Raw genomic sequence first — 17,310 nt, 5'->3', positions numbered from 1 at the left:
CCCTTGTTTATTGATGTCACACTCCTCCCTATTATCTACTCCTGATTTTTATGCACTATACTATAATTTTGATATACTCTTATTCATTTGACTTACATAATTTTCTTTTTATTCCACAAGGATTGAAAGAGAGCTGGTTGTTGATGAACAAGGTTTTCTAATTGCACAAGATGTTTTCACGAGCTTTATGGAGTCTTGCTCAAACGCAATCGTATCAAAGGTCCTTTTTGGAAAACATCTCAAATTAATATTTCCTGGCATTACTTTTTCTACAAAAAGAAAGGATAAAAATCATGTAAGAATATATCGTGGCATCTCATACCGGCACCAGCAATCACAAGACACAATTAGCCTGCATGACATTGCATTGCGAATAAAACCTTGTGCGTGGCAAGTAGTCGCGAAAAATGACAGCAGTATCAAAATTATGTCTTCTGTTGGTATTATCAACCAGCAGAGAGTTATTAAAGAATTAGAAGTGCATGGAAATGGTCACTGGAATTTAAGTTTTGGAGTGGTCCGTGTGCTGACCAGTGACCAAACGAGCCTGCTGTCACCTGGGGATGGTATGTTTCGTGTTCGGGATGTGGACAACCTACTCCGCATGGTCGATAATGCAGAAATGTGCAAAGGATTGCCATTGGGAGAGTCAACTTCAGACCAACAGCTAGGTGCTCATACCTTGTTTTGTCTTAATTTATTTTATGGATTTTACTTGTCAAGACCATTATTTTGAAAAATAATTTTACTGGACTGCTGTCAGCATTAAAGCATTCGAGGTGCAGTGAAATCCCGATTTTATGCGCCCTGATTTAACGCTAATTCGGATATAAAGCGATATAGACATTTTGTTGCTCTTTCAAAAACTAAAAAAAAAAATATTTTGGTCAGTTAAGCTATCAATAGAAGGTAAACGTACAAAAAAACGGGTCAACTAGGGCAAAAATATGGGTGTTTTGGGATGTTAGGTCACCATTGGATCAGTTTATACACTGATTTTCTGCAACCCCGCTTTTTTGTGATAACATTTTACGGATCGACCTCAACGATCACGTTATAACGGGGCCATACTGTAATTAGCATAAAACAAAATAGCCGCAAACATACCATATTTCTCTCACACAGTTGAGCGTTTCCAGACAGCCAAAGGAGAACCAGAAGAGATTCGCCAGCGTGCTCGCACTTGCTCTTGGCTAAAACCGGGACGTGCAAAAGGCACAAGCTGCCGGGCATGCTATTCAGTGAAGCGTTACAAAAACGTTGCAGCGTTGCGGCGCAAAAATGAGGTCACGAAGAGCGCCGGTGGGTGTTTCCTGATTCTGACAGCCATTTACATAAACTGCGCAACGGGAGCGAACGCGAGAATTTCGTCAGGTTTTGTGTGATTTCGCGTGACACAGCTCGGTTACGAACACAGACAGTATCAAGAGCATATAAAGAAGGAGAGCGTACAACGGTGAAATGCTGAAACCATGTTGCAGTATTAGTTGAATTAATAAACTTTCCCCGTTTTCAGCTGTCCTACTTTGCTAATATATAGCAAACCGCATGTCCCTACGATGCCCCTACGCTGAGATAATGAGCGGTGAAAATCTGGTATTTTCGCCGAAAACCGACTCCAGATCAGTCAGTACTGCGACTGTCTCTCGTTCTGGCGATAGCTTCGGGAAACCTGGCGTGTTTCCGTCATTCATTGACAATGAAATTTATTTTCCTTCTACTATCTTTTCTCTCATTTCCAGTCATTGACGCAGCCATTACTCCACAAAAACGTCTTGTTATTTATCGCCATGGTGATGACCCACCCTTTACGCTGGATGTAGTAACGCTGTAGTAATAATCGAGTCGGCGCTACACAGCGGCGACCGGAAGCAACATACAGTGCACAAAACGATAGACAGTCGCAGTACTGACTGATCTGGAGTCGGTTTTCGGCAAAAATACCAGATTTTCGCCGCTCATTATCTTAGCGTAGAGGCATCGTAGGGACATTCGGTTTGTTTTATATTAACAAGGTAGGACAGCTGATCAATAATACTGCAAAGAATCGTCAAAATAAAATGGGGAAAGTTTACTAATTCGACTAATACTGCAACATGGTTTTCAGCATTTCACCGTTGTATGCTCTCCTTTATATGCTCTTGACAGTATGTTTTTATAACAAGTGAACACTGTTCTTCAAATAGAAACAAAGATGGAGTCGAATGGTTGAATATTTGTGTTGTATTTGTGTGAAATCAAGCGAGCGTCGAGCAAATTTTGGCAGCACGGTTTCCTACCTGCTATATATTTATGTGTCAGTGTATGTATGTATGTATGACTGGGAACCTTTAGATCGGTATTTCCCTGGACACACACACACACACACAAAATAATTTATTCCGTATCCCCTTGCGATAGATTTGTGAGTGCAGCTGATCCAGAGAGACATGATACAAGATTGCGTGGCACAGCTTTGCTGTTGATCCTGAGCGCTGCGCGCAGATGAGACGCGCAGTTTCGCGGGATATGCGTATGCGACTGCGGGGATGTTGAAGTATGAAGCGCTGCCGCAGTGGAGTCGTGCACCAAATTTGAGGCCCGGTGAACGTCTCCACAGCGGTCAGCGGATGGTCTGTAGTTTTAGAAGATAACAATGAAGACTTTGTTCTAAATAAGAACTATCGGCGGCTAAATAAGAGCAATATACAGATCTTTGAATTTCTTGACTAGTCAGTCAAAGGGCTTGTTGGGGGTCCATTATGCAGAGCTTCTGGAATGGATCTGGTTCTGGTTCTGGAATGGCTCATGAAATTGTCAAGTGGAATTGTGTTTTTCGGAACTCCAAAGAAAATGTCTCCCTCTTACATGCACCCCTCTCTGATCAATCACGCATTCAGGCGTAAACAATAACAGAGATGAAATTGTGTTGAGTTTGTGGCTCTTGACGCACGTGCATTTACAAGACTGTTGAAAGCACAGGCACTTGAAACGTAATAAAAATAAATATTCACACAATTTTTCACAATGATCGACCGCCTGTGTGCAAAATAGGTGAACGTATGTGAAACATATACGGTTAGTACTTACTGTGACATATCCGTGACTAACTGACATCACTGAATTGGTAAAATGTTCCATGCACCTTAAGAAATTACGAGGTTATCATCGCAGAACTCCCGACACCGCCCATCCTGATGTCACAAAGCTATACGTAAACAATGTTGCGAGGTGCGTGCCTCCGATATCCATTTCGGGGCCCGTTAAGCCAAGCATAAAGCGCGCGGGCAAGACGTCACACACACAGCTCCGTTCATTGGCTAAAACAATCGAGTAGCGCGGTTGGGGATTTTCGGAATTATTTAATTTTAAGAAAAACTTCAATGTTCAATTAAAGACACACTCGTTTATTTCCGACAGCGAGTGAAAATGCCGAAAATGTTCCACTTCGATGTGAAATGCATCGGCCGTGCATTTCATTATTACGAAAAGTAAACAAGCTGGCGAAAGACAGTCGGTACAGTAACTGGTCACGTCGGTGACACCCCATTCATGCCCATCAATGAAGAAGGCGGGGCTTATTGTTATTACGGAGATGCGAAAATGCGATAGAAGGACGTAGTGCAGTGCACTAAACGGCGTGTTATTTTCGTATTTGTGGCAAACTCTATCGTAGGAAACCGTTCTAACATAGCAGAATGCCCTAGTTCCTGAAATTGGCGATTTGATGGTCCAATGGGTCCCCACCTATAAAAATATAAAAGACTGGTGCGGCGTAGGCTGTGATTGGAAGACACAAAGTGTCAATCCTCGGCGTGCCTCGTCATCATGGACGCATCACGTCTAGCTCCCCAAAGTATCTCCAGGTACTGTTTAGTAAGCTGAACTATAGTAATAAGGCTGCTGCCAACCCTAAACCCCAGGAGAGTTTTCAAGAGCTCCTCCTGCATGTCATGTGAGGTTTCTGTTGCCTCCAAACCTGTTCTACGTTTAATCATATTAAAAATATTTTTCTATGGTTTTCATATCCAGGACATTCTAGTAAAAAGTGCTCCAGGGTCTCCAACTTTCTTTTCCTACAAATTAAGCATTTATCTTCACCTCCCCAGTGTCTAGTTCGTTTATTCCGTGGCAAGCACCCCGCCCTGCATTGAAAGAGCAGGCTACTCCCAAGTCTGTTATCATAAAAGGACTCTTTACCAGGCGTCTTTTTTCCTTTATACAATCCTAGCGAACTCTTGTTTTCTATCCCTTTTTTCCAGACGGTCGTACCACTCTGCTTACTTGCTCTTTCCACTCTAACATTCCATTCTTTAATACCCCCCGTTAACTCTTCGTCTAGACTCCTATCCGAGTCAAACTTTGTTATGAGGAACCTAGTTCTCCTCTTCCAGTCTGATCTGAATTCGCCCAATTCCATTGCTTTCGCTATCTGTTTACATTTACGTTCATTATTCATATATTTTATCCTGCCCCAATATTTAATTTTACTTTTTGCCTCACTCTCTTCAAAAGTTGACCATCCCATTTCCCCTCTAATACTCTCCAGTCCCACATAAGAGGGTGCCCCTTATAGCTTACATTCACGATCGCTTCACACGTGCTGTCATCTATTGGAAGTTTTGTTAAAGAATAGGACTGCTAGCCAATATTCCTAAGATCCAAGATATTCCATCAGGCGATTTCAGTTGAATCAAGGAGCACCAATTTGCTGATCAATCTGTACAATTGCTAATTGAACTGAAAGGCTGCAAGTCTGTAGTATACAGTAATTTGGTCCCAGTGTAGCTAGGGTATACCAACGTTTTTATGCCAACTTACCATGATGTGGACCATATACCAAGAGTGTATGGAAGATTATCCTCTAACAATCAATGGATAGATATTCAATCACATCAAGGATGTTATCACATTGTGCTCACTTACTGCAATTTAACTATCTCAATCGAGGTATGTGTCGGGGAGAAGGGGCAGCCAATATCACATGCTCAACAAAATCGATCACATATATGCACAATCATTTCATTTTGCAAAACACACCTTTATTCTCGTTAAACGGGCGCAGAAAGCAAACTGTGACGCGATAGCGTACACCGTCCGACAACCCCGTTGCATGACCCGACCGATGCCGCGTCGCCGACGGAGCGGACGTCGAGGTAGAACGCCCTCTGGTGACAGCCCTACAGCTTGTTGAAGGCGGCGATGTCGACCGACTGGACGTGGTCCTCGAATGCCGTGATCGTTTCCTCGAGGAAGTCCGTGCCGATCTTGTCGTCCTCGACGACGCAGCTGATCTGCAGCTTCCTGATGCCGTACGCGAGGGGCACGAGCTTCGAGGCGCCCCACACGAGACCGTCCGCCACGACGCCTCGCACGAGACGCTCCATCTCCACCAGGTCCGTCTCGTCCTCCCACGGCTTCACGTCGAGGATGATCATCGACTTGGCGATCAGCGCTAGATGGAAACGAAACACGAACGTTACGTTGCCGTCGTGGTTGCGTCGAATGTTTCTACGTACAGTCCCACACACAACACCTGTGTCAATGGACACGATTATGGAACAAACAACCACCTTTTAAAACTTTTTTGGCATTTTCCTCGATTGACAGTTATACAGTGCAAGGTTCTCCCCAGATATTCAAGAAGGTGTGTCGGGGGAATCGGGCAGTTCATACCCGATTGCAAATTGGATGTCAATTACATGTGCAGTAAGCGGCCCCAACACACAGGTAAAATACGTTTCTGTTGCACGAAATTAAGTTCATGTGGTTATCTATGTCAGGCATTTTCTAAATTCAATTGTGCAGCATATAGCAAGTGAACTTAATTAACTAAATTCAGCTATCATGTATTAACATCATGGTGGTCAAGCCAAGTAGCACAGCCGGTAGGTACAACATGGAAATATAGAAATTTCTAGACAAAGTATTTCGATTTCCTCATTTTTCAGACTTCCAATTTCAACCAGATTGATTAATCTCTCGTGGTAATTATCACCTGGTTTCTTTTGCTTCTTTGCATTGTAGGCCTGTAGCCTTTCCTCCTTGATCCTCTTAGTCTCTTCATCATCTTCTTCTTCCTCGTCATCAGAAGCAAACAAGTCAACGTCATCATCTTCATCCTGCAGAGAGAATATCACAATTACTAGTCACAGACAAGCTATTAGAATAATGTCCGACTCAAGTGTACAACTAGAATAACACAGTGTGCTAAAAGTGTCATATATAGAAGCTAGTAGAATACGGTCATCTACAAGTGCACTGATTTTTAACATTGTTAGATGGTGTGGGTTGTATGCTATACTACAGGCATATTGCGACTTTTGGAGGGAATTCGGGGCTTCTATATGTCTATTAGGGCTGTAACGATACACAAGCCTCTCGATTCGATCCGGTTCTCGATATTAGCCTCTCGATTCGATTCCTTTGATTCGATTCCCAAAATATTGAAATGTTATCTTATTTTTTATATTTTCATTATTTTGCAATAATAAATTATTAGAAATTGCCAATGAATACTAAATGGTGAATAGACTAGAGAGTCTAGAGAGTATATATACACTGCACAGCTGCTGCGTAACATTGGTGAGTAACACTCCACAGTATATAGCGTAGTGCCGCCATCTATTGGAGGGAAAAAGTGGTATCGAAGTGGAATCGAAAATACGGGGAAAAATATCGAGGATCGGATCGAGGGAAGAGAATCGCGATCCGATTCGATTTCGGTGGATCGTTACAGCCCTAATGTCTATGAACACATTTCATTGCATGGCTACCTCTACAGGTGCAGACGCATTTTTCGGTTCACCGGGTAGACTGCCGAACTCCTTTTCGTAAGACTTAATGTGGTTGTACCATCTCAGTGCGTGGCAGAGGTCAGCAGATGGCGCTCCCGATAGTGTCTGAAATTATGAAATGAAAAAAAATAAACATAACATAACATATATACTAGTATAGTATAACATATTGCGTTCAAATATAAATCTTCGTAATAGTAGCACGGCTGTCGGACTGTCGCCGTCACTCATAGCATACTTTACGGACAATATCAATGCTGTAAAAGTTTTCGTCTATGTTTCAATGGCTGAGCCTAGCTCTAGTACTATAGTCCGCGTACAGTTGCCGCAGGGCTATAGAACAATATTTATGCCAGTTTTCCTAACTGCACCTGCTCTCCAATGCTTCCACGAAAAATGGTTCACAAAACGCAAAATGATCGGGCTTTTTAACTTATTTATCTACATGGACATCTCACCTATCTTTTTGAACACTTTCCACAACTTTACACCATGTATTTATGTATTTATTCCTCAAAGTGCTAGCACTACTTGCGTCTCGTGTCATTCTTTGAGGAATTTGCGTTTTGTTAGCCATTTTTCGTGGAAGCATTGGGGAGCAGGTGCAGTTAGGAAAACTGGCATAAAATGTTCTATAGCCCTGCGCCAACTGTGCGCGGGCTATAGTACTAGAGCTAGGCTGAGCCTAACCCGACCAGGCTGTGTGACTAACGTCAATATGGGGTATCCTAACCCTAGCAAAGACCCGTTTCTTGGAGCAAGGTTGAGCCTAGACTTGAGTCTGAGACCGACTTCACACAGTACAGTAATGTTAGTAGTGCTACCTTGAACTGCGTCACATCCGCCTGGCTTGGTTGGTAGCCTTCCATATAACTCTTATCTGCGAGGAACTCATTGAGCTTGTTGACATCTGTGTACACCATTTTGACGGCTTATTGGAAACTAAAACGAACACCGGTTGTAAATGAACGTGCGCCTTCGCTACAGATCCTACGTAAAAGGAAGAACACCGGCCGTGTCGTGTCATCGCTATAGACGGACACTGGAAAATGCGTTTCGTTCGTTTTTGTTTGCTTCACTATGTATGGCTGGCAAGGGAAACGATTGGTGTCTGTCTATTTACAAGTTACATATAGGTGGCGCTGACTAAAATCATGGCTCTGTTATTTTGATATGTAAAACAGATATAATCACATCTGATCAACCGTTCTGTAATCATCACGCTGTTATCAATGACTTCAGCCACAGGAACTGACGGTACTATATTCCCATATTACCAAAATGCTAATAAGACCTACTTGGTCTGTTCATTAGTTACATCTGTACACGGCGCAAGAACGTACACGACGACGCGATATCATGATACATGTATGATGTACTATGTAGTTTGATACACTCACACTGTAGGGATGTTACAAAATTTTGAGATGTCATAAAACCTTTGCCATCTGAAAGAGCATGACAATAAATTTAATTTGATACCTTATTCACTTCCATACCTTTAGTTTTAAGGAAGTTATGGTAATTTTCATACGCATAAATTTTCCCATTGATCCCGTTGGTTTTCTATTGTGTTGAAACAAAAGTTGTGATCGAGGAGAGCCAACGGCAACTGAAGAACAAAAATGCTCATAACTTTCTTCAGGGTTAAGAACTCCATGTGAAATTTTTACAAAAAGTAGATTGAAGTATTTTGGATAAAATACATGATTTGTCTTTATAACAATCACATTTAATTACATAATTATTAATTAATTAGTAATTAGGGATTTGGGCAAAGATTTGACAGAGTCAACATTTCGGGACAAAAATGACAACTTTCGAATCATCAGATTTCCATAAAATTTCACCAAAATGTTAAAGAAATGATGCACATGCTTTTTTAGGGGATGCAAAACTTGCAATCTGTACTAAACAGGCCCTCAAGATGAGTCTAACTTTGAAGTAGCTCGTACGATCATCAAACGTAGCAGCATTTAGATTTTTTTTTAAAGAATGTTGACCGAGTCCTCAATGATGTCATAGATGTGACGTGGGTGGCGAAAACACCATAGAACTAATCAGAACCCTCCCTTTTATTAGGGGAGCCCGTCTGTTCTCGTAGTTGCTGGCGCAAGCACACTGTCACTTTTCAAGTGGCACTGCGCACTACATTGTCACATTCCTATACACTGTCACTGTGGTGTACACGGTATGACAGTAATAATATTAATAGTACTAGTTAATACCCCGTGTTACGTACGTAATGCGTTCAGATAAACGTCCGCAATGTGAAAAATTCGTAAGGTCACCATTAACTACCATAATAGGGATGTGCTCCTGCGAAAAATCTTTCAAGTTAAAAAAATGAACTAGAAGGACACGTTAGTCGTAAGACTTCACTGTTCACATTCAAAAACTCATTAAAATATAATGGCCCAAGGATATAAGAGCTGTGTACATTTGCCCATGTCGCACATTAGCGAAAATGAGTTGTGGACAGCTCTTGTATAGCCTTAAACCGGATAAAACTCATGAGAGAAATAAAACGATGTCTTTTGACACTCATGCCTGGTCATAGATAGTAACACTATATAGTTAGTTTATATCGGCGCAAATCCACTTTAGGCACCTTAGGTATCACGAAGTGATGCACAGATTTCTGTGTATCATCAACTGATGCACAGACTTTCCGTATATCAAGGAATGATGCAAAAAACCTCTGACCCTAACCCTAAGTCATAAAGTATAACCTTAGGTACCGTATATCACGAAGTGTGTTAGGGTTTTTGCGTCAGTCCTTGATATACGGAAAGTCTGTCATCAGTTGATGAATACGACAGAAATCTGTGGCATCGACTTCGTGATAGCCTGAAGGGGTGCCTGAGAAGTGGATTGGTGCAGCGCGTTTATGAGCTCTGGTGCGGTGTTGCGGCAGAGGTGTTGTTCTGTGTGGTGTTGAAGTGCTGCTGCGCAGCTGGCTGGATGTGTGTTAACATCTACAGGAAGCTAGCACTATGAATTTTTACCCACGAAATCAGTTTACAGTGTTGAAACAGATGGGGTTTCTACGCTAGAGTAAGGTGGAGAGGCAGTACAGGCCGGTTTTTTGGGCCTTTAGAGTCGACACACAGGTGCTGGCCTCGCGCGTGCACACCGTCATCTGGAGGCGCCGATGATTGGGATCTAGAATAGGCGAATAGGTCAAGTTGTCATTGAAGAACCAAGCAGATCGGCGAACTGACCGTGACACAGTACGAATAGCATAGGTCGTGGAAGGGCGTTTCCCAGGCGGACACACCCGCACAGCATGTCCTCTCGCGTCTGGAAGGACCAGCTCCCCGAAGGCATGCAGGAACTTCGTCGACTCTGTCGGCCGGACTACCGGAGTTGCAGTTTATCGCTGCCGAGGTGGCGTCCGCGCACCAGGCCCCGGCCGGCCGCGGTAGAGAATCGGAGCAGAAGGAAAGTCTGTGCGAAATCGGCTCGGGCTACAAGATGCAATATCAATGAAGGGTTGACGCGCGTGGAGGGATATTTCTCCGACGACTCGATGATGCAGCGAAACCCGCTGATGGTAATAGCGATGGTCCGGCCAGTACTGATGACCGATAGGAAGGAGAGAAACAGAGGCAGATAAAGCTCGCAACGGGAACGTCGAGCGGTGCCCGTATATCGAAGCGTGCTCCATGAACTGGCATAGACCAACGAGCGATGGCAACGCGACAAAGGACTACGAGCTGGATCTGCGAAGAAGGAGCTATGGAAGGAAGAGAAGAGGATGATGAAGAAGAGGAGGAGAGGATAAGGAGAGAAGGGAGACGGTGATGGAGAGGTGGAGCAAAATGCAAACGTATGGACAGGTGATATTATTTCTGTTAATGTATTTGCATCAACTTGTTTGATGAGAAAACAAAAAAACACCAATTACTATCGCGTTCCAGGGTTCTCCCCAGATGAAATTCAAACAGGGGGGAGGGGAGGGTAGGGGGAATGTAGGACGATGATCAGGCCGGGGAGTTACAGGGTGCGGGAGGCCAGGGGAGGGGGAAACTAGGGGGGTCCGTTTGGCGTGTATGTACGGGTACGACTATTTAATGCGTAAATCGCCACCACACATAGAACGGTATCTGGGGTTGTCTTGTACATATCATAAGATAGCCGAGTCGGTGTACAGTTAAGCCTAGGAACACTGTCGATTCTCTACGCTGGCCGCTTGCGATTCCGATAAATACGGTGCCGGGTCCGCGCTGTGTGTCCGGTCCACGGCAGGCGTATTTCGCAGTCGCGATCCATACCGCCCGGCTGATCGCTCGCATTGAACATGTTGAATATTTACAGCCACGGTGTTTACACGCGCGAAGCGCATGGCGCTTGCACCAGCTTAGCGCCGCAAATGAATCATCGTGTTCGAACGCGATTGTTTTAGCAGCAATCCAGTGTAGCAACGAAACAGCTAGGAACCGTTGGATAGCCGTAAGGAAATGGTTGGACAGCCGTACAGTGTGTCCACACTCGTTACGGCGTTCTAACATCGTGAGCGAACATATACGCCTGCCGGCAGCGTACAGAATGCGCTCAGTGTGTCCTAGGCTTTAGTGACAGGTTAAACTGTGTATTGCAGGTTAACTTGTGTACTTTGTGCTGCAGTGCATGCGTGGTACGGGGTAAAAAATACACGCAGTCGATTGTCCCCTGGTCGAACGCCAATTCCTTGAACGACGTTCCCGGCGCTGGCAAAACTTTTATGTGGTGAATTTAAACGGGGCGGCAACGATTCAAGAGCAGGGGGAGTTTCCCAAAACGGGGCGCGCGAGCGCCCGTTTTCCGGGACGCAGCGGATAGTAGGGAGAACCGCTGCGTTTCACAAAACGTTGATGAGTTAATGAGAAACCGTAGGTTCAACAAATCCATGTGTCATTTACCTTGACTGACTTCCCGCCCGTGCTCGTGGGTGGAGCCTCGGCGGCACCGATAAACTTACGCCACTCCCAGGTGTCCTTCGCTTTGATTTAGGGCTTCGACCGACCCGCTTGTAGTTTTCAGACGAGCCCCTTCCCCGTTGACCTTGTGGGGTTCCACGGCGCAGAGCTTGTGTGGCGATGGAGTCGCTAGAATTTGCAGCCAGGTGTGGCTCATCCACCTCCACTTTCTTTGCTTGATGTAGTTGCGCTTGGTTTTTGCTTAGTTCTTTCCCACAGATCACGTTCCTTACTTTGTCTGACCGATTGTGACAAATCCAATGTAATGAAATTAATAATTACACATGTGTAGCCTGTAGGCACACCTTTGCTGATGGTGTGTAAAACACTGCTCTCTGTTCGAAATTGGTACATAGAGCATTCTTACTATTTGCAGGGTCTCCTTCAACTCTGGATCAGCGGGAGAAAGATATGCTGAAAAGTGAATTTCTACACGTTATGCATGAACGATTTCTCAGTGGCAGTGATGTTGATTTTGATTACAGGTATGATGAAATGTGCAAGTATTTTATTAACTAAAATGAATTTGTTTGCCTCAATTATTAGCTATCTCAGTTCAATTACAATGAAAACGTCACATTGTCTCTTTTTCATAAATAAACCATCTAATCGAGTGTTTGTTAATCAGTAAGTGTTCACATATTATCATGGCTTCAGATCCTATGAGAATAGTTTGCTAATATTGAATTTAAACTGAAAGATTATCACTTTGTAACACATGTACGTGTCTATTACAGCACCATTGATAGCAACACGGACTATGATGACCTACAGACCATAGGACGCGACGAAGAAGATAAATACTTCGATGAAGAGGAACCGTTTAGTTTTCGACAGAAATTATCAGCGTCAGGTATCACGTGTACAGATGATGATGATGATGATGACGATGATGATGATTATGATTATGAGGAGGAAGATGAGGATGAGGATGAGGATGGATTCCGACGACCGAATTATCGACAAGCACACTGTGTGATGAAGAACGTAGAGCAGGAAGTGCATTCGTGTTCGTCCAGTATAGAGAGAGTTACTGTTTCTGCTGAGCGTGCGCCAGAAAGTGAAGACGGTTACATGTTGGCTGAGGACAACGACAAAATTACGTGAGCGTAACGACAAAAGCTTAAAAAGAGCAGCCAGAATTTGTGGATTTCGTGTAGCATCTGAGGTAATATGTCACTGAGTGATGTATTGCTGTAATTTACTTCGTCGAAGATCTATCGAAAAGGTGTTGTAGATATAAGAAATAAAAAAACTACTGTACAGTGTGGATACGTTTAGTGCAAATCTTGCATCAAAAATAAATGGATTGTATGACTCGTGTGATAGATACATATGTAGTGTTTCTTCATTCTTGGAATATCTTTATTCCAGGCTATAGATAATATAAATGCCTTGAAAATCAATAAATAATTTTTTTTTCAATAAATAATTTATTTTGATACTTGTCCTTTACAGAATGTTGTTGCAACCACAATGGTAACTTTGAACCATAAGTGTTGTCAACTAAGTAATATTGAGTGACAGCTTTGCAGGTTAAAGTGCATAGGTGACAACCATTGAAGATGTATTTTTGCAGAATAATAGTATGTACTAAAAACTTCCCAAGTGCACCGATTTCATTGTACAATCCTTACAATCGTTTTTGATGAAAATAATATAATTTCTATATTCACCATTGCACGTATAAACAATTACAAACTAATGTGGCATTAGGAAATGATACTGAGGAATTATGTTGTAGGTGTGAGGAAGGCTGCACATACAACATTTATTAAATATCATGGTTTCACTGTTACTTTTGTAATTCGTCGAAACAGTAAGAGGTATGGCAGTTGAATCTATTGATAGTATATGTTGGACATAAGCATAGTCATGTGACTATATCATTTCATATTAACATGGTCTATTCACATTGACATTGTATGTTCACACGAGTGTAATTTGTTAACATGAAAATTTCATGCAGGCATATTAGCTTCACCCGAGCGTTTCACATAATCATATTCCATTCACCTGAGCATTTCAGATGAGCATATTCCATTCACCTGTTAGCATATTAATTTTTACCCACTGATCGTTTACTGTTAAAAAGATGGTTTTCTACTCTACGTATGCAACATTACGCCGGTTTTTTGCCTTTTAGATCCACCAGAGGGTGCTGGTGCTCGCGGCGTGCCACCCGTCATCGAGGCCATGATATCTAGAATAGCGAATAGTAATTGTCGATTGAAGAACCAGCAGATCGGCGAACCTGACCTGACGACAGACGAGAAGCATGTGTTCGTGAAGGGCGTGTTCACGAACAACCCCGCAGCATTCCTCTCGCGGTTCTGGAAGGCGCTGCTCCCCGAAGACATGCAGAACTTCGTCGACTCTGTCGCCGACTACGAGTTGCAGTTTTATCGCTGCCAGGTGGCGTCGCTGCACCAACCCGCGCGCGAGAGATCGAGCAGAAATCTGGTGAGAAATCGGCGCTACAATGCAATCAAGGGGTTGACGGCGGAGGGATATTTCTCCGACGACTCGATGATGCAGCGAAACCCGCTGATGTATCAGCAGATGGTCGGCCAGTACTTGACCGAAGAAGAGAGAAACGAGCAGATAAAAGCTCGGCAACGGGAACTCGACGGTCGTATATCGAACGTGCTCATGAACTGCATAGACAACGAAGCGATGCAACGGACAAAGGACTACGAGCTGGATCTGGAAGAAGGAGCTATGGAGGAAGAAGAGGATGATGAAGAAGAGGAGGATGAGGAGAAGGAGGAGGAGGAAGGAGACGGTGATGAAGAGGTGGACAAAAATTACAAACGTATGGACAGTGATATTATTTCTGTTAGTTATGTTCGTCCAAATTGTTTGATGAGAAAACAAAAACAATTTTACTATGCGTTCACAAAAACGTTGATGAAGTTAATGAGAAACCAGTAGGTTCAACAAATCCATTGTGACTTACTTGACTGACTTCTGCCCGTGGCTCCTGGGTGGAGCATAGGCCACTGATAAAACTTCGCCACTTGACTTGATGTTGGGCGAGTTGCCTGATGGTGTCCCAGGTGTGTCCCTCAGCTTTGATTTAGGCTTCGACCGACCTCCTCCATGTAGTTTTCAGACGGCCCCTTCCCCGTTGACCTTGTGGGTTCCACGCCAGAGCTTGTGTGGCGATGGAGTCGCTAGATTTGCGCTAGGTGTGGCCAATCCACCTTCACTTTCTTCGCTTGATATCAGTTGCGATTGGTTGTTGCTTAGTTCTTTCCCACAGATCAACGTTCCTTACTTTGTCTGACCATGTGACAAATCCAATGTAATGAAATTAATAATTACACATGTGTAGCCTGTAGGCACACCTTTGCTGATGGTGTGTAAAACACTGCTCTCTGTTCGAAATTGGTACATAGAGCATTCTTACTATTTGCAGGGTCTCCTTCAACTCTGGATCAGCGGGAGAAAGATATGCTGAAAAGTGAATTTCTACACGTTATGCATGAACGATTTCTCAGTGGCAGTGATGTTGATTTTGATTACAGGTATGATGAAATGTGCAAGTATTTTATTAACTAAAATGAATTTGTTTGCCTCAATTATTAGCTATCTCAGTTCAATTACAATGAAAACGTCACATTGTCTCTTTTTCATAAATAAACCATCTAATCGAGTGTTTGTTAATCAGTAAGTGTTCACATATTATCATGGCTTCAGATCCTATGAGAATAGTTTGCTAATATTGAATTTAAACTGAAAGATTATCACTTTGTAACACATGTACGTGTCTATTACAGCACCATTGACAGCAACACGGACTATGATGACCTACAGACCATAGGACGCGACGAAGAAGATAAATACTTCGATGAAGAGGAACCGTTTAGTTTTCGACAGAAATTATCAGCGTCTAATATTTAATTTTACTTTTTGCCTCACTCTCTTCAAAAGTTGACCATCCCATTTCCCCTCTAATACTCTCCAGTCCCACATAAGAGGGTGCCCCTAGTAGCTCCCTTCCCAGCTGGTTTTGAGTCATGTCTAGTACCTGGAGCGTGGACGTTCCTCCTTTCTAATCTTTAAATACGTCTAGGGCTTCATTTGTATACGTCAGTGCAGGCACTGCAACTGCTTTCCAAAGCTCCCTACCCACCCAATATCTATTGAAACTATAGAATGCCTTTGAAGCTATTGCTCCCCTGTATTTTCTTGTTTTTTTTCTGTATATCATCCTCATGCTGTTGTACGCAGTTTTCGATATTGTCACTAAGCTTTACCCCCAGGTAAGTGTATTCAGATGCTCGCTGCAAATTCATTGCCCCCAGTTTCCAGACACCCTGTTGCTCCTCTATTAGCTTATTGAGAATCATGATTTGGGATTTCTGTTCTCCAAAATCTATTCCAACATTTTTTGCATAATCTGCGGCAATGCTCAACATACTTTCCATTTTACTCTTATTCTCTGCTAGCAGAACCACATCATCCACGTATAACATCCCCTGAAAGCTATTTCCTCCAATGCACAATTCATTTGCATTTGTTACGAGCCTAGTAGACAATTCATTGATAAACAATGCGAACAGGATTGGTGATAAAAGGCAACCCTGCTTCAGACCAACATTAGATGCTAACCAATCCGATTCAAACAGTCCTAAACATATCGTTGATTTATTGTTCTACTCGACTAGTTTAACGAACCCATTACCCAAACCTATTCTTTTTAGTTCCCTTAGTATTTTATTCCTATCCACCCAGTCATAAGCTTTTTTGAAGTCCAAGAATGCAAGGTATAATGGTTCTCTTACATGTTTCGCCTGCTGAATGCATTGGGTTACAGCAGTAAAAACCTGCGTATAGGAACCTAGATTTTCACAAGTTAGCCTCAATAGGTTCTTATATAAATGGTGCTTACTGAAAAATTAGGCTCAAAAGGTTCTTCAATAGGTTCTTGTTTCTACTTTTAAAATGTATAAGCTTATATACTTGATTCAAATTGTGTTAAAAATTTTTCTTACGAGGACTGCAATTTTTGCTAATTGGGTGATTCTGAGGTTAGGGGGCAAATTGCTGTCCTGACCACCCTTGGTCAGAATTCTTCAATGATTTGCCATGTTTTGAATCAATTTTATTGTTTGATGAATGTCTTGGATCATGGTAAAAAAAATTGCACTAAAATGGATTTCATATACATGAGATTTCTTTAAAAAAAATCAAGTTCAATGTTCAGATGGTCTCGGAATGGCCTGTCCTTACCCATGGTAGCCAATTTTCCACCAATGATTTGAAGCTGTTGTCATCATTCAGGGATGACAAATCTAGTTTGGGTGGGGTTGCTATTGTTTCAACTGTAATTCAGCAAAGTTTCATGCGCCTGTGACAATAAGTGTAAGAGGGGTGAACTTTTTCAAATTTTTATACTGTTTTGGACTTTATTTCGTCGAAGTACACGTTCGACATTCGCGGCATCTACCGCTCAACCGATTCTACCGCTTTACCGCTCGCCGAAAGCTGGTGCTAAAATTTGGCTCGGGCCTGGTCCGACGTTTTCGATTGCACCAAATCTGGCACGGGCCTAATTAGGCTCGGGC

General features: G+C 42.8%; 2 protein-coding genes across 2 annotated transcripts; one reads left to right on the top strand and one right to left on the bottom strand.

Moving 5' to 3' along the window:
* Positions 1-4,999: 4,999 nt before the first annotated feature.
* LOC106811701 (elongation factor 1-beta-like) lies at positions 5,000-7,808 on the bottom strand. The gene is made up of 4 exons (XM_014815403.1): positions 7,601-7,808; positions 6,756-6,881; positions 5,978-6,101; positions 5,000-5,434 (listed from the first exon to the last, which is right to left on the bottom strand). Exons 1-4 carry the CDS (start codon positions 7,697-7,699, stop codon positions 5,160-5,162), a joined length of 624 nt encoding a protein of 207 aa, XP_014670889.1. The 5' UTR covers positions 7,700-7,808; the 3' UTR covers positions 5,000-5,159.
* Positions 7,809-7,927: 119 nt separating this feature from the next.
* On the top strand, positions 7,928-15,630 carry LOC106811702 (coiled-coil domain-containing protein 97-like; the record flags this gene model as incomplete). Its single annotated transcript, XM_014815404.1, is given in 4 exon segments — positions 7,928-8,033; positions 13,884-14,552; positions 15,159-15,267; positions 15,520-15,630. Coding segments are annotated over 4 exon segments (914 nt in total), but the record flags the coding sequence as incomplete, so codon positions are not given.
* Between the last annotated feature and the right edge of the window lie 1,680 nt (positions 15,631-17,310).

Source organism: Priapulus caudatus, unplaced genomic scaffold (genome assembly GCF_000485595.1).
Source record: "Priapulus caudatus unplaced genomic scaffold, Priapulus_caudatus-5.0.1 Scaffold565, whole genome shotgun sequence".
Lineage (NCBI taxonomy): Eukaryota > Metazoa > Priapulida > Priapulimorpha > Priapulimorphida > Priapulidae > Priapulus > Priapulus caudatus.
This window is presented reverse-complemented; position numbering and strand designations above follow the sequence as displayed.